Here is a 24819-nt window from a genome sequence, read left to right as displayed (position 1 = left end):
ACAAAGGGAGGCTCTACCAAGGGGTCTGAACAGGCTGGACCGCTGGGCTGAGACCAATTACAGGAGGTTTAACGAGGCCAAGTGCCGGGTCCTGAACTTGGGGCACAACAACCCTGAGCAGCTCCAGACTAGGAGGAGTCTGGCTGGAAAGCTGCCTGGAGGAGAGGGACCTGGGGGTGTTGGTTGACAGCGACTGAACATGAGCCAGCAGTGGCCCAGGTGGCCAAGAAGGCCAATGGCATCTTGGCTCGGATCAGACACGGCGTGGCCAGCAGGTCCAGGGAGGTTCTTCTCCCTCTGGACTCGGCACTGGTGAGACTGCTCCTCGAATCCTGTGTTCAGTTCTGGGCCCCTCACCACAAGGAGGATGTTGAGGCTCTGGAGCGAGTCCAGAGAAGAGCAACAAAGCTGGTGAAGGGGCTGGAGAACAGGCCTTATGAGGAACGGCTGAGAGAGCTGGGGGTGTTTAGCCTGGAGAAGAGGAGGCTGAGGGGAGACCTCACTGCTCTCTACAACTACCTGAGAGGAGGTTGTGGAGAGGAGGGTGCTGGGCTCTTCTCCCAAGTGACAGGGGACAGGACGAGAGGGAATGGCCTCAAGCTCCACCAGGGGAGGTTTAGGCTGGACATTAGGAAAAAATGTTTCACAGAAAGGGTCATTGGGCAGAGGCTGCCCAGGGAGGTGGTTGAGTCACCTTCCCTGAGGGGTTTAAGGGACGGGTGGACGAAGTGCTGAGGGACATGGTTTAGTGTTTGATAAGTATGGTTAGACTTGATGATCCAGTGGGTCTTTTCTAACCTGGTGATTCTATGATTCTATGAAGATCTGTTGTGTGTGCTATTGAAAAAAATCACCCTTGCAAAGAGCCTGGCTCCCTCCCAGGGCTCTGCTCATCCTCCTCCTCTTCCTCCTCTCCTGCTGTGCTCCCTTCCCTGCTCTCACCCCCTCGTGCGTGTTAGGGAGCGGCACTGGGTGTCCGCCTGCCCAAGGCCGTATAAAAGGAGACATTGTGCATAGGAGCGTGGGAGGGAGCTCAGCACCACAGCCTTGCCGTGGCCAAGAGAAACCCGATGGGCTGTGGGAGCGATGGCAGCGATGGCAGTGTCCCCCTGGAGCCCAGCCAGGCTGCACCCTCAGAAAAGCAAACTCCAAAAGGTGGTGAGATGGATTTTCCAAGGAAACTGCAGTCCCTTTGAGTGGCTGATGCAGGAGGAAGCCTGCCCTGATGCCTCGTGTTTCTGAGGTCCTGCTCTTCATGACAGGGCACCCTTGTGGATGACCCCTTCCAACTATTTGGGGGTGCCCCTCTAGTCAGCAGCGTTTTCCACCGAGCACAGTCTGGGAGTGCAGGTGCCTCTGGGCAGCTGGCATGGGTGAATTATTAGTCAGGTTTTATCCTGGGAAGTGGTATGTGTGTCTGCAGGAAAACTCTAGCTGCCTTGTGTTCTACCTGGAGGAGATAGCTCAGCCCTCCTGCCTTGCCGTGATCTGGCTCCATGCTCCCAGCTGTGAGGGCTCCAATGTCCTGGCTCTGTGCACCCCACCTCCCCTGCTTTGAGGTCTTTGGAATCCTTGGCACATTGCACCCCAGTCCCCTGGGTCTGCGTCTTGTACCTCTGAGTTTGAGGGCTTCGCGTCCTGGCTCTTGATACCCAAGCCCCCCAGGTTCCACATGTCCTGATCCCCCAGCTCTGTGCATCCCAGTCCCCTGGATTGGTGTGTCCTGGTTCTCCAGCTCCGTGCATCCCAACATCCCCTAGTTCTGTGCACCCCAATCGTTAAGGTAGGCGTGTCCTGGTTCCTCAGCTCTATGCACCCCAATGATTCAACACCATGCACACCAATTTCCCAGTGCCCCAGCCCTGTGCACCCCAATATCCCTGGTTCTGTGCACCCCAGTGCCTTCACCTTGTGCACCCCAATCTCTCGACCCCTGCACCCCAAAATCCCTGGCCTCCTGCACCCCAGTACCCCTGGCTTTGTGCACCCCAGTCCCCTGCCCCTCTGCATCCAGAGGCCCCTGCACCCCACTATTCCTGGCTCCATGCAACCCAATATCCCTGGCTTCGTGCATCCCACTCCCCTGCCCCCTGCATCCAGAGCCCCCCGCACCCCAATATCCATGGCCTCCTGCAGCCCAGTCCCCTACCCTCTGTATCCAGAGCCCCCCGCATCCCAATATCCATGGCCTCCTGCACCCCAGTCCCCTGCCCCTCTACATCCAGAGCCCCCTGCACCCCAATATCCCTGGCCTCCTGCACCCCAGTCCCCTACCCTCTGCATCCAGAGCCCCCTGCATCCCAATATCCCTGGCCTCTGCAACCAGAGCCCCCCGCATCCCAATATCCCTGGCCTCCTGCACCCCAGTCCCCTACCCTCTGCATCCAGAGCCCCCTGCACCCCAATATCCCTGGCCTCTGCAACCAGAGCCCCCCGCATCCCAATATCCTGGCCTCCTGCACCCCAATATCCCTGGCTCTGTGACCCCAATATCCCTGGCTCCATGCACCCCAATATCCCTGGCCTCCTGCACCCCAGACCCCTGCTCCTCTACATCCAGAGCCCCCTGTACCCCAATATCCCTGGCTCCATGCACCCCAATATCCCTGGCTCCATGCACCCCAGTCCCTCAATATCCTTGACTCCATGCACCGCCCCCCAGCGCCTTAACCCCCTGCACTCCCAGCTCTCGCTCCGCTCCTCCTCCCTTTGCCACCGGGCGGAAGCGGCCGCAGCCGGCGTGGGCGGGGCCAGAGCCGGGGAGGGGCGGGGCCAAAGCCACTGAGAGCCAAGCAGGGGCGGTGCACAGCCGAAGGGGGCGTGGCCTCAACCAACGAGACCCACTGAGGGGGCGGGGCTTCTTCCAGCGTAGGCGCGGCTACAGCCAATGAGAACCAGGCAGAGGCGGGGCCACAGCCAGAGGGGGCGTGGCCTCCGGCGGTGTGGGCGTGGCCTCAGCCACTGAGGGGCGGGGCTTCAGCCAATGAGGGCGCGGCCGCCGCCCCGCCCCGGCCCTCGGGGAGCGCGCGCTCCCGTCCGTCGCGCGCCGCCTGCCCGGTAAGTGCCAGGGAGGGGGGGGGTGTGGGATGAATGAGGGTGCGGGGCCGCTCCTCTCGCCCCCCACTCCCCCCTGTTTCCCGTGGGTGCAGGGTGCACCCGCCCCCCCTCCGCCCCGAGGCTTCTAAATGCACCCGGGTGGAAGCGGGATCTTTCACGGAGGTTTAATCTCGGGGGCTGGAGCGCACCCCGCGCTCCGAGAGGGAGGGCTTGGTCCTTTTTTCCTCGGGATGAGCAGGAGGATGACCCGTCCCTTCCTCCCCGCCGCATCCCGGCCGGGAGCTGGGGCTGCACGGAGACGTGGAAGGGCTTGGGTGGGAAGGGACCTCCAAGCCCATCCAGTCCCACCCCTGCCATGGGCAGGGACACCTCCCACTGGATCAGGGGCTCCAAGCCCCATCCAACCTGGCCTTGAACCCCTCCAGGGATGGGGCAGCCACAGCTTCCCTGGGCAACCTGGGCCAGGGCCTCCCCACCCTCACAGGCAAACATTTCTCCCTAAGATCTCACCTCAACCTCCCCTCTTTCCGCTTAAAACCATTCCCCTCATCCTATCCCTGCCCTCCCTGATCAAGAGCCCCTCCCCATCTCTCCTGGAGCCCCTTTCAGTACTGGAGGCTGCTGTAAGGTCCTTCTCCAGGCTGGACAACCCCATCTCTCTCACCCTGCCCTCATCGGGGAGGTGCTCCAGCCCTCAGGTCATTGTGGTGTTTCTGTGGACTCGCTCTAACAGATCCGTGTCCTCCCTGGGCTTTACACCCCTTCCCCACAAGGGCCTGGTTTGCACGCAGGGAGCTTCTGCTCCTCACCCACAAGTTAACTGGGGACTCAGAATAGTCTGGAGCGGAGCTGGGCACCAACTCATCTCAGCCCGAGCACCCCAAAAAGCTGAGACCAACCAGAGAGGAGCAAAGTGGAGGGCTTAGCCCAGGCACCCTCAAAAGCCTGGACCAGCCTGAGAGGAGCAAAGCAAGAGGCTCCGCGCAGGCATGCACAGACGCTGGGACTGACCCAGAGAGGTGGTGAGGACAGCAGGTGTTTTCTTGACCCCTCCACCCATCCCAGGGTGATAATCTGGCAGCTGAGAGTCTGGGTGTTAGAAAAAGCAGCGTTCTGGCTGCATGATAGTAAGTTTTACATGGAGAATGAGTGGTGTATGGTCCTGAAGGACCTGCTGCAACCGGGGATTTATTTATTCCATGGGTTTCTGGAGAGTTCAGCCTTGCTGGCTTGCCGTGCACAAGGGCATCCCTCTTCCGAGGGATGTGTTTGTGGGGTTCGTTGTACCTCAACTTGAAATAAAAACTCAGGTCTGGGACAGAGTCCATCCTTTGTCTGGGCTTATACTTCAGGGATGGAGAAACCGAGTCACTGAGAGACCCACCAAAAGGCAAAGGAACCCCTCTCTGGCTCCTGACTGCAGAAGGAGAGCTGGGGACACGACTGTCCTCTTCCTGTCACACTTCTGAGACAGTCCGGCGTGACTTGTAGGTCATGAAACCTTTAAAATGTAATTTGTTTTAGCATAACCAGGAAAAGGAAAGAGTTCCAAGGCCAAGCGTGAGGGAGATGAGTCACGGTTTCCCTTGCCCGGGCAGCTGAATGATGTCCCATCACCCTTCCCCACCACGGATCCCTCCCTTCTCAGCTGTCTGATGTTTGGCACGGGGCTAGCTCCAGGCTTGTCTGTTCGAGAAAAGGCTAGAATTAGGGATATGGGTTAAGAAAAAAGCTTTTTCCTCCAGAGGAGCCTTTTGCTCAGGAAAGAAGAAGAAGAGTTGCTCCCCAAGAGCTCTTGGGGCAGAGCTGTGCCTCAGTTTCCCCCCCCTTACCGTGCCACAGTGTCTCCTGTGGGAGCAGATGGCTGAAGTTGTTCCTGCTGCAGGCTGGGAAATTGGTGCCACGACACCAATTTATTGCCAATACAACTATTGTACTGAAATCCATCGGCACTGAAGGCTCTGGGTGCAGCAGCAGGGATCTGGGTCGTGCTGGGACAGGGGTGGAACAGGGCAGCGGTGATGCCGGCTGTGATATCTGGGACTCATTTATGCTATGAAGGAGGAATGTGAGTCACGAGGTCGGGAGGGATGCTTAGGAAGCGAGCTGTGGGAGCCAGCGGTGCTGGGCAGCTTGCCCTCACCTCTGCCCACATCCAGTTCTGAGATGCTCTGGGTTTATTCCTTATTTTTTGGGGTAGCCTTGTGCTGGAGACTTTCCTGCCAGGAGCAGGGATGAACCTTGCAGCCCTTGAGCTGTTAGCGGAGCCAGGAATCTGCAGACTTCATATGTTTGGGTTTCGGCCAGTTTGGACACTGGGAGTGAGTTGCCTTCTCTTGGAGGATAGGGATGTAACAGCCCAATGCTGCAGGGAACAGCTGGGAAAGAGAGAAACAAAAGGGGAGGAGAAGGAGTGAGGAGGGGAAGGGGCTCACGTGGCTTCCCTGAGCACCAGCCAACGCCTCTGACACAGGAGCTGCTTCTGGGTCCCCGATGCAGGGGTGCACTGGTCCCTTGGCTGGTGCCAGACTGGGAGCAAACCCCATCCTGTGTTTTATGGCGGGGTGAGTGCTCCAGTTGCTGCATAGTGGACAAAGGGCATGGCTGGCATGGGATCCTCTACTTTTTGCCAGTCTCCTGCTCTCTACCCCTGGTTCTCAGCAGCCTCTGAGTGTTTTCTTCTGGTTTTCCCCAGCTTGGAGCGCTTGCAGTGAGAGAAAAGATTCCCTTTGAGAAGGACACCTGGGGCCGTGCTCGCTTCTGCTTTTTCACTCGACGTTTGCTCGTGCCAAGGATGCTCTACCCACTGCTTGTGCTGGGAACGCTGGTGCTCAGCCTGGCAGGTGAGTAGGGCTGGGGGGTTTGGGGTTAACATAGTTTACGTGTCGCCACCCCAAAGGAGATGTCCTGAACACCACGTTCATCCTGCACAAGCTGCCTTCAACCTGTGGTTCCTGCAGGCAGCACATACACGGTGTTTTTCCTGGTTTTGTGATCCTTCAGCTGCCCAGAGCATCACCCTGCAGGTGTGATGGCTCCTGGTGCATGTGGGCCACCCTCGTAGCAGGGTCTGTCCTCATACGCTGCAGCCCCTTGTTCCCTAGGCTGCAGCACCTCAGTCTGCAAGAGGTGTTGAGGCTGGATCCTTTTGGGATGCTCAGTGGCAGTTCTGGCCAGGTTGGATCCTGTTCTTAAAACCCACTGGCATTTGTTATTAGCTGGAGGGAGACATGACACTTGAGTCTGCCAAGAGCCAGGCAGGTTGCCCGAGTGCTCCCCTACTGCCTGTCTGTCCATCTGTGGCCCCTGGCAGATCTTCTCCAGCCTGGCTCCTTCCTGCAGCTCATCCTTCCCGATCAGGCTCTTGCTTAAAAGTTAATGTCTCATTGCTGCCCTCATCCCCAGGGAGGTATTTGCTGCGGGTAATGGCTTTGCTCTATCCTGCAACGATGTTGAGGTCAGAATATAAAGCAAATCCTCGGTCTGAGGTGAGATTTTTCCCGTTTTCCTTCCTGTTTTGGGGCTGGGAGGATCTGCTGAATGAAGTGCTGATGGTGCCCTGGGTCTGGTTTGGGGGACATTGCTGCTTGCTGCCAACAAGCACCCCAGGACTAGTCCTGAGCGCAGAGGGCCCGGCAGCCCTGGCATAGTTGGTGTTGCTCCCTGCTGCAATGGCACTAGGCTGTGTGGTTGGCATCATGCCATGGCACTGGGATGAAGCTGGCATCTTGCTGTGGCAGTCGGCTGGCATCACACTGGTGCCATCTAGTGCCTGCCAGCCTGGCCGTGGCACTGCTGGAGCTGGCTCGTCCTGGGGACATGGGACTGTCCTGGCTGCAGTCACTCACTGACCTCCTCGCACCCTGGGGAGAGAGCGGGCTCTGTGTCCCAGGGGTGTGCAGGTTTGGGTGCCCGTGGCTGCAGCTCGTGGCTGCAGCTGATGGCTGAAGGCAGCGATGCCCCAGGTTTGGTGCTGAATGTGGGGCTATGTCCCTGCAGGCAGGGAGGGCTTGGCTTGGGGCTGGTGATGGGGACAGTCCTGAGATGCCACCTGCAAGAGGTCCCTTCCGTGGGCATCCATCAATTTGCTTAGATGTCCTTCAAAAAGATAAAAAGAGGTGCTTCTGCAGGGTCTCACCACCATGTGCTTTTGCCCTTGCCACCTTCCTGCAGGTGCCATGGAGATCCAGGTCCCAGATGAGCCTGTGGTGGCACTTTTTGGTCAAGACGCCACCCTGCGCTGCTCCTTCTCCCCTGGAGCCAACTTCAGCCTTGACAACCTGACCCTCTTCTGGCACCTGACAGACACCAAGCGTTTGGTCCATAGCTTCTCCGGTGGGCGAGACCAGCTGACAAACCAGGGTGACAGCTACGCCAACCGGACGGCCCTCTTCTACGACCAGTTGGCCCAGGGCAATGTTTCACTGCTCCTCCGACGTGTGGAGATCTCAGATGAGGGCAGCTTCACCTGCTTCGTTTGGGTCCAACACTACAGCAGTGCAGCTGTGACCTTGCAGGTGGCAGGTGAGAGATGGAGAGGGTGAGTGTCCCTATGTGTCTCCCCAAAGAGGAGGGTTCTCAATCATGCTTTGCTCCTCTGAGGAGCTTTTCTCTCCTCATCCTTGTTGTGGTCTTCCCTTGAAGTCAGGTCTCTGTTAGAGACCAGCCAGCTGCGTTCCCCAAAATATTGCTGGTGGGGGTTGCAGTCCGTTCCTTGCCAGGATGCAGAGGCTCTCAGCTGAGAGGCACCTGGAAGCACAGCCATGAACACACTGAAGCTGGGGAGGCTTCAGCTGATTGGTGTTTCCAGCTGGAAGAGCCTGTCCTGGGGCTTGCCCAGCCTCGTTGGGCTGCTCCATATCCTGATCCTTTGGTCTTCATCATGCTGGCTGTCCTTTCCCTTGCAGCTCCCTACTCCAAGCCCAATATGAACCTGGAGCCCCACAAGGACTTGAAGCCAGGAGATCTGGCGACTGTGACTTGCCATGCTTCCCGTGGCTACCCTGAGGCCAGTGTCCTCTGGCAGGACAGCCAGGGCAGGAACATCACAGAAAACATCACCACGTCCCAGGTGGCCAATGAGGAAGGTCTCTTTGACGTGCACAGTGTCCTCCAGGTGCAGGTGGAGCCCAGCAGCACCTACTCCTGCCTGGTGCGAAACCCAGTGCTGCAGCAGGAGACCCAGGCCTCTGTCACCTTCACAGGTGAGCCAGTGAGGGTCAAAACTAGGAGAAGGAAGGGATGGGCTCAGAATATGGTGACTGTGGTGGCACTGGGATCCCTACTGTGGCCCAGAGATGCCCTGGGGGTTGCAATGCCATGTCCTCACTCTACCTGTCGCCTGATGGACCTACGAAGGTGACTTTAGGCTGTGCCGTCCTCCCTGTCATCCCACTCTAGCATCCCAGATGGAACTGGCGTCCCTAGTTCTTAGTCTCTAGCTTTTCAAGTTGCCCTGTCAAAGTTTAAAGCACCTCAGAAAGCCAGTACAGTGTGTGGTAGTTGTCTTTTCTTTAGCACATGGCTGTGGGATGCTCTCAACTTGGGGTGCTGCTGCAATCCTACTTCAGAAATACACGCTGGAGAAATTTATCAAGCACATTCAGCCTTGTGGCTTCACTTTGAGCTCCTCCTGCTGCCCTCTCAGAGCTCTCTATAACTTTGCGCACTCCCTGCTAGTGTTAATTAGCATTTAATTACCCTTGCTGGATTGGGAAAGTGACTCTCTGGTGGAGCATAAACATTTTGGCTGGATGCACCAAAACCTTAGGTGGATGCTGCTGGTTGGGAGCAGAGAAATGGGTTTTGTGTGGATCCCCAAGTGCAAGGGCACATGCTGAACCTTGGGGTGGTGTCTATGGTGGATCAAGGTCTGGGATAAGACTTAATTTGTTGAAGGAGCAATATGACAGGGAAAAATCAGATTCCCAGCGCTCCAGGAAATATTCCCCAAGCCCTGATGGTCCCTGCCAGGCGATCCCAGACCCTGGGAAAGGTGTCCCCATCCTTCCTGGCCTCATGGTCTGAGGTGAGAGGGAAAAGAGAGGGGTGCAGCATCATCTCTTCAGCTTCTGTCACCATGAGTGGTATTTTTCTTTCCTGCCTTGCAAGGCCAACACCTTGGTTTCCCTGCTGTGGCTCTCTGGGTGACGGTGGGACTGGCCATCTGCATCGTGGGGCTGCTCGCTCTCCTGGTGTACATCTGCCAGAAGAAAATCCGTCAGAGCTGCAAGGAAGAGGAGGAAAACGCAGGTAATGGTGGAGGGAGCCCCCCCCTAAAAGGGATGGAGTTTGTAGGGGATGATGGATGGCAGGAGCTAGGACAAATTTTAATGGGCATGGGTGTGCCTTGGTGGAGGCGGCTTTTAAAGGATGAAAGGATACTCAGAGCTGGTGGGGTTGGCAGGCACCAGCAGATCCTTGTTGGCTGTGTGTATCACTCCTGGTGTCTCTTTCAAACATACACGTGGCTTTCCTGCCACCCAGCGTGTCTCCGCCTTTCACCTTCCTGGTTCAAGCATCCTGTGAATGTCTGGCATTCACAACCAGGTGTGCGTGGAGCATCCCCTCCGAGAATGTGCCTCTAGCACTTACAGCCGTGGAAATGCCAAGTGCTTTGATACGTGGGAGTAGCATTAGAGAGATGCTCCACACTCTTGTTTTCTGCATCCTTCTCCTGTTTGGTTTCACTATGGAGAGGTGCTTGCTCAAAAAAGAGGAGCTTTGTTGCTTTAAAAAAGCTGCTGTGCTCTGAAAATGGCTGCAGAGGCACTTTGCTCACGTTCCCCATTTGTTTTCTCTCCCTGACTCCAGAGGCATTTGCTCTGCCAAAGCCTTTCCCTGCCAGCATCGCGCTGCAGGGCTGGGACCTGCAGCCTCCCCAGGGCTCCCGCTTCGCTCCTCCTCTCTGCCAGGGAGGATGATGCCACCGTGATGCCCGGCTGCTGGGTGTTCCTAGTGGTGGGGATTAAGAGGGTTTTCTCCTGGCTGAAATATATATATTATATTTATTTTTACCCCTGTAACAGCATTTCCTGCTCAGTCAGGGGATTTGCAGTGCCGTGACTTTCTGCTGTGGCCTCGGGCCAGCTGACCTCAGCCCTTTAGCAGGGACACATCTCCCAGCCCGTGATGTTTAGCACCGATGTTTGCACGCCCTTAGCACTAACTTTTTATTGTGGCTCTTGGTCAGCCAGAAGCCAGACAGGGACTCTGCCCCTGAGCCTGGCAGCTGTGGGAGGCAGGAGCAGCAGTTTTTGCTGGTTTTCCTAGCCAGAAACAGCATTGCAGCAGGTCTTACCTATAGGGTGCAAAGCTCACAGACTTCCAGATGGAGTGACAGCCTGGCAGCCTGGTGGGTGCTGCAGGAGGAAGGAGGGGATGCTCATCCCTCTGTGTCCTGGAGATGCTGGGGATCCATGGGCTCTCCACTAAGCCCCTCATCCAGCAGCACTCCAGATGGTGTCTGTGCTATAAATAGGGAGGCGAGTGGCTGTGATGTGACACCCAGAGCTGTGGCTCTTTCTGCTTGGCTTGTCGGGGTTGTGCAGCCCTGGGACAGCCTTGTGCTGGGGGAAGTACCCACCTCAGGGTGCCGGCTGCAGGTGGGTGGTACCAGTCCCCTCCTCCCTCCGCATCACCAGCAGCTCAGCAGTGCCTGGTCCCAAGCACAGCCCAGGATGTGCAGCGATGATGGGTGGCTCTGAACTGCCAGGGATGGTGACGATCACAGGGGCATCCACCAAACTTGACTGCTCAGGGAGGTGGGATTCAGGGTTGGTGCTCGGGTGGAGTCTGGCGGGTACCTCACATGCTCAGGCTTGCTCTTTTGCAGGGACAGAGGAGCAGGATGAGGAGGGAGAAGAACCCAAGACAGGTGGGTGCACGATACTTCCTTATTATATGGGTGAGAACATTATTGCATGCGCTTGTGCCACTGTCCTCTACACGAGCAAAGACCCTGTTGTGCTCTGCACCCTCTGACAATACTCAGCCTCCCTGTGCTCTGCCTGCCCTTTGCATCCCCTCAGGCTGGAAGCTCCCTGATAAGCCACCCCATCTCTTAACAGAAAAGCACTCCTGATAATCTACTGTCATCAAATGGGTTAATTATATGCCCAGTGATCGCCTTTATCTGCTGGCAGTCAAGTTAGCCCATTTTGGATGCCAGCTCCTTTTCTGCCAGGGAGGTTTAGGAGCTGGGGACTGGTTTGTGATTGCAATTGGGGGGTACAATTATTGGATTCCCCAAAACGGGGCTCTTCGCTGTTTCCACTGGGGAGACATTCTCTTGAAAACCCCCCTGTCCCACATGGTGGGGTCTGACCACGTGCTCTTTTTCTTTCCGCAGCCCTACGGCCGCTGAAGAGTGCAGAGAGCCAAGACGGTGAGTGTGTTTGCCAGGCAACAGTGTAGGACCACAAGCTGGCTCATGATGAAGTTTCTTCCTAAGCACACTGGAGATGATGCTCAATTCTAAGAGTAAATTATCTGTTGCATCTTCATCATCCATCAGTAGGGTTTGGAGTTTTGTTTTTCTTTTTTTTTTTTTCCCAATCTTTTTTACTATGTTTTTTCCCTGGTTTTCAATCAAGTGTTTGCAGATCAGTTATTTCCCAGCACTCATTTCCATTCCAATTTGGGCTACACTTGCTCTGGCTGCTGCTTGTATCCCAGCAGCGATGGAGCGATGTGACCAACAACTCTGATGTGATATTTCTTCTCTTATCTTTCCTTTTCTTGGGCAGCCTGGGGCTGAGAAAATCCTCATGCCACCAACCTTGGTCACTGGGAGGAGTTTGGCCCTGTTCTTGAGCATTGCCATGGGTTTTCTAAGAGGAGGGGAATTGCTGGGGTTGTTCCTTGCCTTCTGGAGAGGGAGGCACGGGCTTCATCCCTCCCCCTACAGAATTCCCCATCAGCAGATCAGAACTGAATTTCTGATGGAAGCTCATAAGAATTAGTCCCACCTCTGGTTTCTGCCTTTCAATCTCTTCTTCCAGACTCCTGGCTCAGTGCTGCCCATCATCCAACCCAGCCCAGTGATGGGCTCCAGCAATGTCCTGGTCGCCCTCACTCTTCTCCAACTCATTCTCCTCCCAAGATCTCAATCTTTCAATTTATTTCCTCTCTTATTAAAGGCAGAGGCTTGGTTTTTGCTGCTGGCGAATCGCTGCTGGTCCTCCCTCCCTCTTTTATGAACAGCCCCGAACAGATTTTTCTCTAATGCTGTTTTTCTCCCCACCCCAACAGGTTTTTAAAAGCCTTTTCTCCCTTTCCTTTCACCCTTTTAGTGAAACATCAACTGACTTTGCTTTTCCTCCTTTTTTCCCTCCTCCCTGCCCTTATCTCCCCCTCGCAAGCCGCTGCAGGCCATGCTCGGCTTCCCAGCCCCTTGGCTTTTCGTCCTGATGCAGCCTGTTTCCTTAACTACAGGTGCGAGACATCCCTTGCTCACTCCTCAACTACTTTTTCTGTCAGAAATGAAGCTCGAATAATAACATCTCACAGGGTTTGCTGGCTGCAGGGGGGAGGGGTTCAACCACAGGGAGGGGTGGAAGGATAAAAACACACCTACATGTGCCTGGTTGTATTTCCCTGGGGTGGCATCAGCCCTGGGAGTGTGGATCCCAGTTTTCTAGGGCAAGGAGAGCCCGGAGTTGCTAGTGACCAAATGAACTCATTAATGAGGACTTGTGAATTATTCTTTTTTTTTTTCTTTTTCCTCCCCAGATAATGAACAAGAAATCGATTGATGGAAGCTAGGACACCCCAAGCAGCACCCTGTGCCCTGGACCAGCTGAGATGTCCTCAGTGGAGATGGGCTCCAGGTCCCCTTTTGGGGTCATGGACCTGCTGCCACCCCCCGGGTCCTGTGCCCTGTCACCCACCCTGGCCACGTCTTTGAGGCTCCCTGGGGTTGGAGAGAGGCTGCATCTCTTTATCCCCGGCAAGCCCTGAAGACCAGTGCGTTCTTCGCAGGGCGGGTGTGCCGTGGCGTGGAGGCTCCTCCTTGTACATCTGTCTGTCCCCATGTGGAGCTGAGAGTACCTGGGGGTCAACTATTTCCCCCCCAGCACCCTCTGTGCCTGCTTCCACGTGGCTGCAGCCAAGCCAGCCGCCTTCCAAGTGCCTTCCAGGGCAAATTTCAGTGCCCAGAGGCCTTGAGAGAGGTGATGGGATCAGTGAGGTCCCTGGGAGTGACTGATCAAGCTTCAGAGGCTCCTGGAAGATGGATGGGACCTGTGGGATCCCTAGGCACAGGGTAACAGAGCTAGTGCTCTCATCTCTGATGGATGTGTTGCTCTGGGGATGTGTGGTGATGATTATTTTCTCACATTGCACCACAGTGGTTCCCACTGGACTTTTATTTCTGCCTTAAATGCAAAATCCCATCAGGTTGGTTATCCTCTGCCTTGGATTTTTGACGGGGGAGTCGGAAGTCACGGCTTAGGGAGACCTGCTGGCCAGGTGAAGCCCTCCTGCCCTCCCTGTGGTGACAAAGACTTTGGGGACTAAAGCACTGTGGGGGGTTGACCCTGGCCAGTGCCATAGGATTGAGCCTTTGTGTTTCCCATGGGATCAGGGGTCTTTGCCCTTGTGTGTGACCTGGGGGTCCTTCACTGCTGGGTACCCACAGGGTGCATGGGGGTGAACAGGGTGGTGTGTCCCTGTCCCTCTCTGGTGGGTGGACAGGTCCCCGCTGCGCCCCCTCGATGGCTCTTCTGCTGGTTTTCATCATTATTTAAAATCCAGAATTGGAAGGGGTTTTTTGTGCCTTGACAAATAAACTTGGGAGTTGTTTTGGATAGTGCTTTCTGGGCTTGGTGTGGTCTCTGGGTGCAGATTTGCTGGTAATCAGTTTAAATATTGAAATACCCAGAGTAAAACCTTTATTGTCCCTCTTTCATAGAAGCACGCAATGGTTTGGGTTAGAAGGGACCTTAAAGTTCCAAGCCCCTGCTGTAGGCAGGGACACCTCCCACTGGATCAGGTTGCTCAAAGCCCCATCCAACCTGGCCTTGAACACCTCCAGGGATGGGGCAGCCACCACTGCTCTGGGCAACCTGGACCAGGGCCTCCCCACCCTCACAGGAAAACATTTCTTCCTAAGATTTCCTCTCAATCTCCCCTCTCTCAGTTTAAAACCATTCCCCTTGTCCTATCCCTGCACTCCCTGACCAAGAGCCCCTCCCCAGCTTTCCTGGAGCCCCTTTCAGCCCAGCCCATCTGTCCATCGGTCCCTGCTGCCACTGCAGCTCCTCCATCACCTGGTGCACAGAGCCCTCATCCCTCCTCTAGAGCAAAATCCTAAAGGGACATTGTCATCTGGAATCGTTCTAAAATTCAGGCTGGTTAGTCCCTGAGATGGGGTGCAAGCGGGGTGTGATGGAGGCCGGTGGGGACGGGACCTTCCTCAATCACCCGCTGAGGATTATTTTTAGCTGCCCTTCTCCAGGCGTGATGCCAGGCTCTACATTTAAATAGAAAAATATTTCTAAAAGCAAGACAAGGGGAAGCAGGCTGGTATCAAACTCAGATTAGGGAGGGGATGGATGGTGATTTCATTTAGGGACTTTGATCTATGGCCTGAATTAACTGCCAGTGCAGTTTTTAATGAGATGCCAGGAGGTGCCATTAATATTATTTAGCACCCAGATGCCGGGCTGGGGGGATGAAGCCATTAACCACCCCCAGCTCTTTGTCACAGTGGGATGGGTTGTCCCTAGGTCCAGGACCTCTTTAAAAGTCCTGAGATGGTCTCTAAAGGCCCTGAGAAGGCATCCTCAGGGATGTCTCTTCCAGCTGGGAGCTTTCTGGGGCATTTCTTTGGGCAAGCGTGAGGCGGTTTTGGCAAAATGCAATCTGGGCTGTGCAGGGTAGGGAGATCTTGAGGGTGGTGAGGAAGAAAATCAGGATTAAGCTGCAGCAGCTGAGGAAAAGCTGTGCTTAGGTGGCTCAGGCAGATGAGCCATCCTGAACTGTGAGCTCCGGCTCACCACTGTCCCAGGGAGGATGTGCTGTGCCTTGGCATGGGATAAAGCAGCCCAGGAGGAGCTTAGTTGTTTCTTTTGTCCCCAAGTGCCATCCTGCTTTTGGGGCTGTCCAGGTGTTTAAGTTTTCTGGGGGAGGAAACCATCCATCCTTTTCTTTAAGGTCTCCTTAATCTAATGCACGGTTTGATGGGTGCTGTGAGTGAGACCCAGCCAGGGATGAGGCTGGCTGGCTGCAACGCTGCCTACCTGATGCTGCACAGTTTTTTCCATTCCCTCAAAGCCCGAACGTTGTCCTCCACCTGCTCCTGAGTAACAGCAAACTTGGCAGGCAGGAAAGAGGGATTTAACAGGGATGCAGAGCATAAAGGACCTGGTGCTGAGAGCTGGCAGCAACTCGGCTGCTGGAGCTCGCTTGTGTTTGCTCTCATCCCTCCCGGGAGCAAGCAAAGCTGCGAGTTCATTCAAACACCTTTGATGGGTAAAAGACAACAGAAAAATCACATTTGGCAGGTTATTTCAGAAAGCGCCAGGGCGAGTCTCTTCCCAGCACCAATCGATGGCGGCTTGATTCTCTCCATCAATAATAAATAAAGGGCTCCTGCTTCTCCTATTGACCTAATTACGGAGCGAGAGGAGGAGAGAGATGCTGAGCTGTGTTGCTGCCTCGCCTTGACTGCACAGGCAGGAGGGCAGACGTTGGGATGGGATAGGATGGGATGGGAAGAGTTGATGTCCTTGTGATGCTGGAGGGGTGTTGCTGCCTGCCCCTGTTGTCCCCTTGTCCTGCTCACGGATGGAGCCATGTCCCTGCTGGCAGCAGGGATGCTCTGGAAACCCTATGGAGGTGGGTTGGACCCAAGAGCTGCCCAGCACCCATGAGCACCCCTGCCCTGCCATGTGTTGTTCTCCAGAGATTAAGGATTTGCCAGAACCACCATTTTCTACATGGGCTTCTTTCTGTGCCTCATCAGGATGAGCAGGATCCAGCCTACACTGCCCCAAACACCCAGATCTTGGCCTCAAAATTGCCAGGCCAGACTCAAATTCAGCTGGGAAGCTCAGAGCAACCTGGCTGAGCTGCTTTCTGATTTTAAGGATGTTGCAAACATAACATCTGACTTTCCTGGGGAAAGCAGAGCCCAGAAGCAGGACCAGAGGCTGGACCTTCCTGCAGCTCAGCTGATGAAGGTGAGGAGCAAATCCCCAAAGCCAAGGCTGTGAACCTGGAGGGGAACTTGTCTTGGGGAGAGGCAATTTAAAAAAACAAAAGGCCTTGGAAAACTCTCCGCTGGTGCCATTGATCCTGGTATCCAGATCCTTTTGATGAGGGATGAAGAGCGACATGGTATTCCTAAGGGAATGAGGTGGAATTGGCACTTTCAGAGCTGATTTCTCCCTCCCAGGACCTGTTTTTCAGAGCCGAATCTCAAGAGGGTTTTTCCCTGCAGCCGCAATGCGTGTGGTCCCGATAACTCAGAGTTACAAAGGGGCTGAAAGACATTTCAATTACAGATTTGGCTATCCTGCATGATTTATCCCGGTGAACTCGAGCAATTTATCCATCAGTAGTTATAAGGGATCTGAAGCAGAAAGAAAGCACAGGGAGTATTTATCGTGGTGACTCAGAAGTCGTTTAAGAGAGATTTGAAACGAAACTGTGATGTTGCTTAAAAAAAACCTACCTGGCATTAAGAAGTTGTCTCCAGCCAGGAAAATTAATGAGCAATACCATTTCCAAACTCCAATTCCCCTCTTTTTCCGTGTTAGCCAAGTGGGGTTAAATTCTCTGGGATGCATAGCCGAAGGGTGGCATGGGGAGAGGGAGTCAGGGGGATGTTTGAGTGTCGTTTTATGACTGGGTGGCATTTCAATGTTATTTTACCATCATTGCTCACGGTGAGCGAGACAAACCCCTCGGCAATGCTTGTGCAAGTGGGATTTGAGCCGGCGCGCTGCAGGCTCGGTGATAGAATCATTTTCTTGGAGATGGTGAAGAGAGGTTAGTGTTGCTTAATGAGCCTTAGAGAAGCATGTGCTCTTTCAGGTAAGGAAATGTTGCTTAAACCTTGCCAGAGAAGCATTCAATTCCCCTATTCATACGGTGTTTAACACTGCAGTGAAGAAACACCCCGGCAAATAAACTTGATTCCTTCAGATGAGCCATCCAGAGAAAAACTGCTGACAGTACAGTTCTTTTCCATGCCTGACAGAGAAATTATTTTTCTCATCTCAGGTGGTGAAGCTGTTGTGTATAAAATGAAAAATTTAAGAGGAGACCCATCCCAAAGGGAGGATGTAATATTGCTTCTTACAGCACGGATCAAAGACTTCCACTGTGCAACTGCATCAGAATTGTGACCAGCAGGGTTAGGGACTGGATTCTACGCATCTACTCTGCTCTCATGAGACCTCACCTGGCGCCCTGCGCCTAAACTTCCCTTGGCACAACTCGAGGGCGTTACCTCTCTTCCTATCACCAGCACCCACCTCATTATGAGCTCCTTTCTGGGAGCTGCAGAGAGCGATGAGGTCTCCCCTCAGCCTCCTCTTCTCCAGACTAAACACCCCCAGCTCTCTCAGCTGCTCCCAGAACCCCTGGGCTCCAGTCCCTTCCCCAGCTCTGTTTCCTGCTCTGGACACGCTCCAGCCCCTCAATGTCTTTCTTGTACTGGGGGAGCCAAAACTGAACCCAGGATTTGAGGTGGAGCGTCACCAGTGCCGAGTATTCCTGCATGAAATCAATACTCAGAGGACTTTGCAGATGGAAAGTCCTGTTTCTTCAGGGCTATTAAATACAGGTTACAGTGATGAATGCGGCACTCGCTGAAGAGCAAGAGCTGGGAGGAGGTGGATGTGAGGGGGTTGCTGCCTGCTTATCTCTTTTGCACCCAAACAAGAATAAAAGCTGTTCCCCACCCAAGAAGTTCATACTTCTAAGGCCAGTGAATCTCTCATCCACCTTTCATCCCAGATGCCTGAATTTATTTCCTTCCTTCCTTCCTTCCCCTGGTGCTTTGACCTGTCTTCCCTTGGCTGGAGCTCTTGCACGGTGTGAGAAACCCACCTATGAGCAGTGAAGCTTTGGGCTGTGTTACCATGATGTGCAGAGCTCAGGGTGTACGTGGCTCCTTGGATTTCTAGATGAGCTACGTCTCTCTCTTTGGAGCAGGAGCAAAAGTGCGGGGAGTGCAGGCACCCATCCTTGTAGACTGGGTTCCTCATGGAGATGGTTTGCAGGAGGCTTGGTGTATCAAGACATGGACCTTCAGCGCTGTGTCCTGCTGCAGGGCTGGGCGATGGTGCTGTGGGCAGCGGGAGCATCACCTCCCACTCCCCTGGATGCCTTTGGCTGCAGGAGCCCATCCCCAGCAGGGTAAAAGACACCAACCTAGCACAGCGATGAGCTGGGTTTGGAGATGGCCTCCTGACTGTTGAATTAATAAAGAGGCCTTGAGCTGCTGGAGAGGTTTTTCTTGTTGTATCATTTATTCATCACTCGTAAAAATATCAGGGGCAAGGCTGAGACATGGAGATCATGCCAGTAAAGCATGGCGTGCGTGTGTGTGGCATTATTCATGTTTCAGGGAGACAACCGTGAATGCTTAATGCATTGGGCCAGGAAGGGAAAGGGGTCCCACGAGGGATCTGGGCGCACCTCCTGGTCTGGTCGGGAGCTTTGCCCATCCAGCTCATTGTTGCAGTCTCTCCTACAAGCAAACGGTGTGGGTCACCCCACCCCAAACCCACACTGCAGATCCTAGCAGACCAGGAGGAAGATGCTTCAGCAAGTAAAGCCCATTTCCCTGCGCACCCATGTAAAGCACCATTAGAAATGCACCATGAATGGAATCTCCCAGGCTAGAAACCCCTCCCAGCTTGTTCAGCCACGCTGTTGAAGAGGAGCGTGTGCAGGGCATCACCCCTGCGTCAAAGGGACCCCACTCACCCAGCTCTGCCACCACAGCAAGTGGCTTTGAGTAACCCCCAACCTCTCCACCCAGCGATGCAGAGCCATTAGTCATCGTACTGTACACATGAGCAGCTGTGCCAATTAACATAATTAACATACGAGGGCCAATTAATCTCTTGATTATGCCTGCCATTCACTTATCAGCTGCTGTTATGGGAAGATCAGCTTTTGTACCTCTGCTTTCTATGCAAATAAGCTGGTTGTGATGCCTTCATTACTCGATATACAATTACCCAGTGCAGATACCCATGAAATCGAGCATGGACAGATTGCCAACACACACAGGCCAGAGCCCAGGTGGATTTTGCAGTTAAAGTCCTCTCCATCTCTGAACATGCCACCTTGAATGGTACTCCAGGACCTGTGGTTTGAGCAACTGCTGATGTTGGTGATGTGGGGAAGACCAGGGAAGAAAAGCTTGTGGGAAACTGACTGGACCCTTGCCACGATGATGGCCAAAATTAGCTCCATCTCATGTAGCAAGAATGACACAGGCACAAGGGACAAGAGCAGAGGGTTTGTGGCCAGTTGGCCACTGTGATGGCAGCAGCTGATGCCAACCCAAACAGGCAAGACAAAGAGACATGGAGCAAACCACTCCTGGGCAATTTCCAGATGCGGGTCCAGGGACATCTTCCTCCATACCCTGAAAGCAAAGGATGGTCCCAGCTGGGTCCTGTTACCCATGGATGGTTCTAGGTGGGTGGAGACCTACTTGCAGCTCCCAGGTGTGCCCCATTGGGCTGGACTGCTAGGAGTGTTGGTATAAAAGGCTCCTGAGCAGCCTTTCCTTCATGAGCTGGTTTTATTGGGGTCAAGATGGGATCTGGAGGCAGCCTGGGTGTTGCTCTTTTATGCTGGATGCTGACTGAAGTGATGTCTTACAGCCCTTGGGGTTTCCCTCAAAGGGACTCAGGGATCTTGAGGGTCAGGGGAGACTCCTCTTGGAGCCGGCCCCGCATGCCTTCCTTCTCCCAGTCTTCTCCATGGGCTTGGGTGGATGTCTCCCAGCTCCAGGCGGCTGCCCCGTTGCACTCTGTGACTGTGCAGTGCCAGGAGGCGCTGGTGGTTGTCACAGTCCATAGGGACCTCTTTGGCACAGGACGGCTGGTCAGAGCTGGGGATTTGACCCTGGGCTTGGCTGCTTGCTTGCCTGCGGCTCAGAATGCTGCTGAGAGCACGGTGACCTTTGTGGCTGGGCTGCATGAGTGCGGCAGCACCTTGCAGGTGAGGTGGGATGCTGGGTGAGGGGCTGCTCCGTACCTGGTAGTGGCGTGTAGGTAATGGACCTTTTCTGGGCTTTGGCTTGCGCTGAGTGGGTAAATGGGAATTATTGTGGACAGCTCAAGTGCTGTGATGTGCTGTCACGCTGCCAAATTCATCTTGGCAAAGATCTCTAGCTGAGAAATAAGCAGGAAACGGTGCTGCCAGGGTTGGAGGTGAAGAGGGGCTTATCTGGCTGTAGCAGCTCTCTGGTGAGGGGGGAATGTGACCATAGAGAAGATGGTTTCTGGAGTATGGGTAACATCCCCAAGCCCTAGACCTTGAATCCTTATGAGGAACAGCTGAGAGAGCTGGGGGTGTTTATCCTGGAGAAGAGGAGGCTGAGGGGAGACCTCATTGCTCTCTACAACTACCTGAAAGGAGGTTGTGGAGAGGAGGGAGCTGGGCTCTTCTCCCAAGTGACAGGGGACAGGATGAGAGGGAATGGCCTCAAGCTCCACCAGGGGAGGTTTAGGCTGGACATTAGGAAAAAATTTTTCACAGAAAGGGTCATTGGGCCCTGGCAGAGGCTGCCCAGGGAGGGGGTTGAGTCACCTTCCCTGGAGGTGTTTAAGGGACGGGTGCACGAAGCACTGAGGGGCATGGTTTAGTGTTTGATAGGAATGGTTGGACTTGATGATCCGGTGGGTCTCTTCCAACCTGGTGATTCTATGAGGTGCACACTCAACAGGAAGCAAGGCTCATAGTGGTTTTATGACTTGGATGCAACTGGATGTCCATGTAGATGGGAGAGCGGGGATAGCTTGAAACTGCAGTGACTGTTGCTGAGGAACTGGAGAAAGGGGCTTGCTGGGAACTTGCTGATCTCCTTGGCAGGAGACAAGGCTGCCTGGAGCTGATGTGCCCCAATTGACTCGGTGTATGAGGCTTGCAGACCTACTGTCTACAGCCTCCTACCTACCTGGCAGGGGGTGCCAAGGTGCTTGATACTGACCTCCTGGGGGCTGGTACCCTTGTTCCCCTGTGCTGGGATGCCACTACAGGCTTCATGGCATCCTGCATGCTCTGGTCTGGGAGCGTAGAGGACAGCTTGTGACTTTACAGCTGATCAACACATGTCCTGCCCAGTACTGACTGCAGTGTCTGATGGTGCTGAGCTTCTGGTTGACTGATTGGTTTTACTTACTTATTAGCTCTCCCAAATGTCCCTTCCAGATAACCCCAGACTCGTTGATCTACAAAACAAGTTTGTTCTACAAACCTACTCCTTCTGGCAGCACAGTCATTGTAAGGACCAACACGGCTGTGGTTCCCATTGAGTGTCACTATCCCAGGTGAGCACGTGAGGGCCGTGGCTCTGCTCCTTTGCACCTGTACTGGTGGTGGCTTCTTTGTTAATGCGCATCTCCTCCCCTTAGGAAAAGCAATGTGAGCAGCCAGGCTGTCTGGCCCACGTGGGCTCCTTTCCACTCCACCCTGTCAGCGGAGGAGAAGATGATGTTTTCCCTGCGCCTCATGAATGGTGGGTGCAGACCTGGCAGTCCCGTTTCCCTCTGGGTCCTGCTCTTGGCCGTGTGCTGAGGGCACAGAGCTGCAATTTGGGCTAAAATCAGATTTTACAGAAGTGATGTTTGGGGCTGCTGCTCAGTTAAGAGGTTCTACATGCTAAGGAGGGCAATGTGCTTTCCTTCCAAAGTGACCTGTAGCCTTGGATCTACCTTTCAGATGACTGGAGCACTGAGAGGCTCTCTAACGGCTTCCAGCTGGGGGAAAGCCTGCACCTCCAGGCTGATGTTGCCTCTGGGGGCCACGTACCTCTGAGGCTCTTTGTGGACGACTGTGTTGCTACTCTGAGTCCAGACAGGAACTCCTCTCCCCGATATGCCTTGATTGACCTCAATGGGTAAGGAGTGTCGTGCTCTCTGGGTGGTGCTGCTGTAGCTGGCTGGGCACGTCCCTGACTTTTGACCCTTATCCAGGTGCTTGGTGGATGGGAGATCAGATGACACCACTTCAGCCTTCATCTCTCCAAGGCCAAGGCAGGAAACGCTGCAGTTCATGGTTGATGCGTTCAAGTTTGTGGCAGATGACAGGAACTTGGTGAGATGTGGTGCTCATTCCTCCTCCTGCAGTACCTTTAGAAGCTGTGCTGTTCTGCATGAACAAACCCAATTAACCTTGGATGTTGGCTTAATTTCCCTTCCAGATCTACATCACTTGCCACTTGAAGGTCTCCCCAGCTGACCAAGCCCCAAATCCATTGAACAAGGCCTGTTCCTTCAATAGAGCCAGTAGCCTGTGAGTAGCTGGTGCACACAGGGAGGGGGCCAGCTTGGAGAAGAAGGCTTATGGGTAATTCTGTTTCAGTTGGGTTCCTCTGGAGGGTACTGGAGACATCTGCAGCTGCTGTGAGACTGGCAACTGTCTGTCGTATGGAGGATACTCCCGGAGAACTAACCCTCTGGCCAGATGGTCAGGGAGGCGGTTGAAGAGAGACATTCCTTCCAAGCAAGGTAGGGATCTGTGTCCAGAATGTGTCCCCAAGGCAGGGTGACCATCCAGGCTGGGGCTGGGAAAGGTGCTGGAAGACAATTAACAAATTCATCTCATGTTAAGGACAAACTCGGGTCTTCTCCAGTGTCCTTGGGAGAGTAACTGTGGCAGTGTCCTTGCATTTAAACCTAGTGGGAAAACCTGCTTTTGCATGGTCCACCTTTCTGCAAATCCTGAAATCCAGAGTTACCTTCCCTGTGAACTCATTTGTGTCCAACTCTTCTTAGATGGGTCCTCAAGGGCAGCAGAGGCTGATGTCTCAGTTGGACCACTAATAATCCTTGATCCAGCTCAGGGATTGCAGAGTTCCTCGGGAGGCCTTGCACCAGCAGGGAAGACCTCACATGGTATGTATGTTCTGACTACCTTCGGGTCTCAATTGAGGGTAGCTCCAGGTTGGGCTAGATATGCGATTTCACACCTGAACAGCCTTTCTAGAGTCACCATAAGACAGTCTGGGAGGCTTCTTCCCAAAGGTGCCTGCAAATTCATCCACTGACAGAGGGTGGAAAGCCATTAAATACATTTAAGTGGATCTTGTCTTTTCCAGGTGCTGCTGAAAGACTTCCCACGCTGGTCCAAGTTGCTATGCTCACAGCAGCCACTGTGCTGAGCATAACTGCTCTTGGAGTGTTTCTTGCGTGCAGAAAATGATAGCTGCCCTCCTGGAGCGACCTTGTAACTCCTTAACTGTAATAAAGAAAAATGCTTCCATCCTCTCCTTGTGTCTTCAGTGGGGAGGAGTGACAGCAGTCAGTCTTTGCTCTGGTCTTATCTAGGGGATTGGGAGTTGGGGCTGTGCCCATGCTCCAACCTCGAAGGTAAGTCATCTCCTGGGGTGGCTCCCAACTTTTAGGAAGCCAGTAATGAACCAGTAGTGGGATGAAAAACAGGGAGCGAGGGTTCTTGCTACCCGAAAGCATCTCCCAAACCATAGGACTTGGAGATGGGAAGTGCCTCCTTGCAGAAGGACTTTCTGAGTGTCCAGAGCTGCTGCTGAGGCTCCCTCTACGTTGTGCACTTTGCATGCAGTGCAGGGCCTGGTGGCACTGGACTCCTCAATGCCGGTTGCGAGCAAGGTATGGCTCAGTTTCAGGGGAATGAAGGGGGAAAACTGATACTGCTAACAGATACCAAATGGATTCCTGACTCTAGAAGACCCCTCTTAGTAGGGTTGATACTAGAGGATGTGATAACACATGCCAAGCCCAAGATAAAGCTGTTATTGCAGCTTGACTGAGGAGGCACTACCTCTCACAGGTCACAGCAGCAGAGCAAAGTCTGGGACTTGTTTGTGTGCCAAAGCTGAATAAGGTTTCTGCTGCTGGGGGAACTGGGGATAAAACTGTGTTGGGGATAAACAAGGGCTGAAGATGTGTTGCTTAAGGCTGAAATGGCCTTAGCTGTTAGGAGAGCAGGGAGCAATGGCTGGATGGGGAGGTGGAGCTGGTGACTTTGTAATGAAAAGAATGGGAATGCTACTAGTCCATCCACTGGAAACAGGTTTTGGGTTTTTTTTTTTTGTTGTGTGTGGGTTTTTTTTTTTTGTTAATATACAGCAGGAGCAACCCCTCACCCAGTAAGTCTTTTCTGACCTTGATTCTATAATTTTTCTCTTCCTTCAAAGAAATCTACTACTGAGCAAGACTTGCTGCTTTTGTTACTGTTGTCCTGTGCCACCAGGGTTTGACTTTACCAGGAGAAAAAAAGTTGATAGGAGAAATTGCTCCCTAAAATCCAGCCCTAAGATATGGTTCCCAAAGCTGGAATTGCTGTAGGTGGGTTAAGAAGCTGGAGAGGTAAAAGTGTCTCATGGAGGATGGAGTACTTATTTGATCAAGGGACCATACAGGAATTTGCCACCAGATGCTCTTGAGAGCTAGATAGTGCCAGATACCTCTGTCCTGGCCCCAAAGGCACTGAGATCCCTCACTGGACCTGTAGCAGGTGGCATCTGCTGGTCCATTGGCTCTGTCTGGTTTAACTGAGCCCTGTGCAATTGCTTGATAGATGAAGACA

The 24819-nt window shown here is 54.0% G+C and overlaps 2 protein-coding genes across 3 annotated transcripts; both read left to right on the top strand.

The window, feature by feature from the left end:
• The first annotated feature begins 3014 nt into the window (after positions 1 to 3014).
• Positions 3015 to 13865, top strand: CD276 (CD276 molecule). 2 transcript variants are annotated; one of them, XM_069866763.1, is made up of 8 exons: positions 3015 to 3057; positions 5753 to 5900; positions 7231 to 7581; positions 7965 to 8261; positions 9169 to 9309; positions 10892 to 10933; positions 11408 to 11443; positions 12790 to 13865. In XM_069866763.1, exons 2-8 carry the CDS (start codon positions 5852 to 5854, stop codon positions 12810 to 12812), a joined length of 939 nt encoding a protein of 312 aa, XP_069722864.1. In that variant the 5' UTR covers positions 3015 to 3057; positions 5753 to 5851; the 3' UTR covers positions 12813 to 13865. The 2 variants fall into 2 exon arrangements, with proteins under 2 accessions (XP_069722864.1, XP_069722865.1); XM_069866764.1 differs by lacking the exon at positions 3015 to 3057 and adding an exon at positions 5392 to 5621.
• Positions 13866 to 19842: 5977 nt separating this feature from the next.
• Positions 19843 to 23483, top strand: LOC138725553 (zona pellucida sperm-binding protein 3-like). The gene is made up of 9 exons (XM_069866563.1): positions 19843 to 20250; positions 21463 to 21581; positions 21666 to 21769; positions 21973 to 22150; positions 22227 to 22347; positions 22454 to 22545; positions 22615 to 22760; positions 23028 to 23147; positions 23351 to 23483. The coding sequence occupies exons 1-9, from the start codon at positions 19843 to 19845 to the stop codon at positions 23452 to 23454; spliced, it is 1392 nt and encodes a 463-aa protein (XP_069722664.1). The 3' UTR covers positions 23455 to 23483.
• Positions 23484 to 24819: the final 1336 nt, after the last annotated feature.

Source organism: Phaenicophaeus curvirostris, chromosome 12 (assembly GCF_032191515.1).
Source record: "Phaenicophaeus curvirostris isolate KB17595 chromosome 12, BPBGC_Pcur_1.0, whole genome shotgun sequence".
NCBI classification, from domain to species: Eukaryota; Metazoa; Chordata; class Aves; order Cuculiformes; family Cuculidae; genus Phaenicophaeus; species Phaenicophaeus curvirostris.
This window is presented reverse-complemented; position numbering and strand designations above follow the sequence as displayed.

Coding starts and splice junctions, on each gene's coding strand:
- CD276 (XM_069866763.1), top strand. CDS start 5,852: ATGCTCTACCCACTGCTTGTGCTGGGAACGCTGGTGCTCAGCCTGGCA. Junction 7,582..7,964: donor TGTGACCTTGCAGGTGGCAG/GTGAGAGATGGA, acceptor TTTCCCTTGCAG/CTCCCTACTCCAAGCCCAAT. Junction 8,262..9,168: donor GGCCTCTGTCACCTTCACAG/GTGAGCCAGTGA, acceptor CTGCCTTGCAAG/GCCAACACCTTGGTTTCCCT.
- LOC138725553 (XM_069866563.1), top strand. CDS start 19,843: ATGGGATCTGGAGGCAGCCTGGGTGTTGCTCTTTTATGCTGGATGCTG. Junction 22,151..22,226: donor GCCTTGATTGACCTCAATGG/GTAAGGAGTGTC, acceptor ACCCTTATCCAG/GTGCTTGGTGGATGGGAGAT. Junction 22,546..22,614: donor TTCAATAGAGCCAGTAGCCT/GTGAGTAGCTGG, acceptor ATTCTGTTTCAG/TTGGGTTCCTCTGGAGGGTA.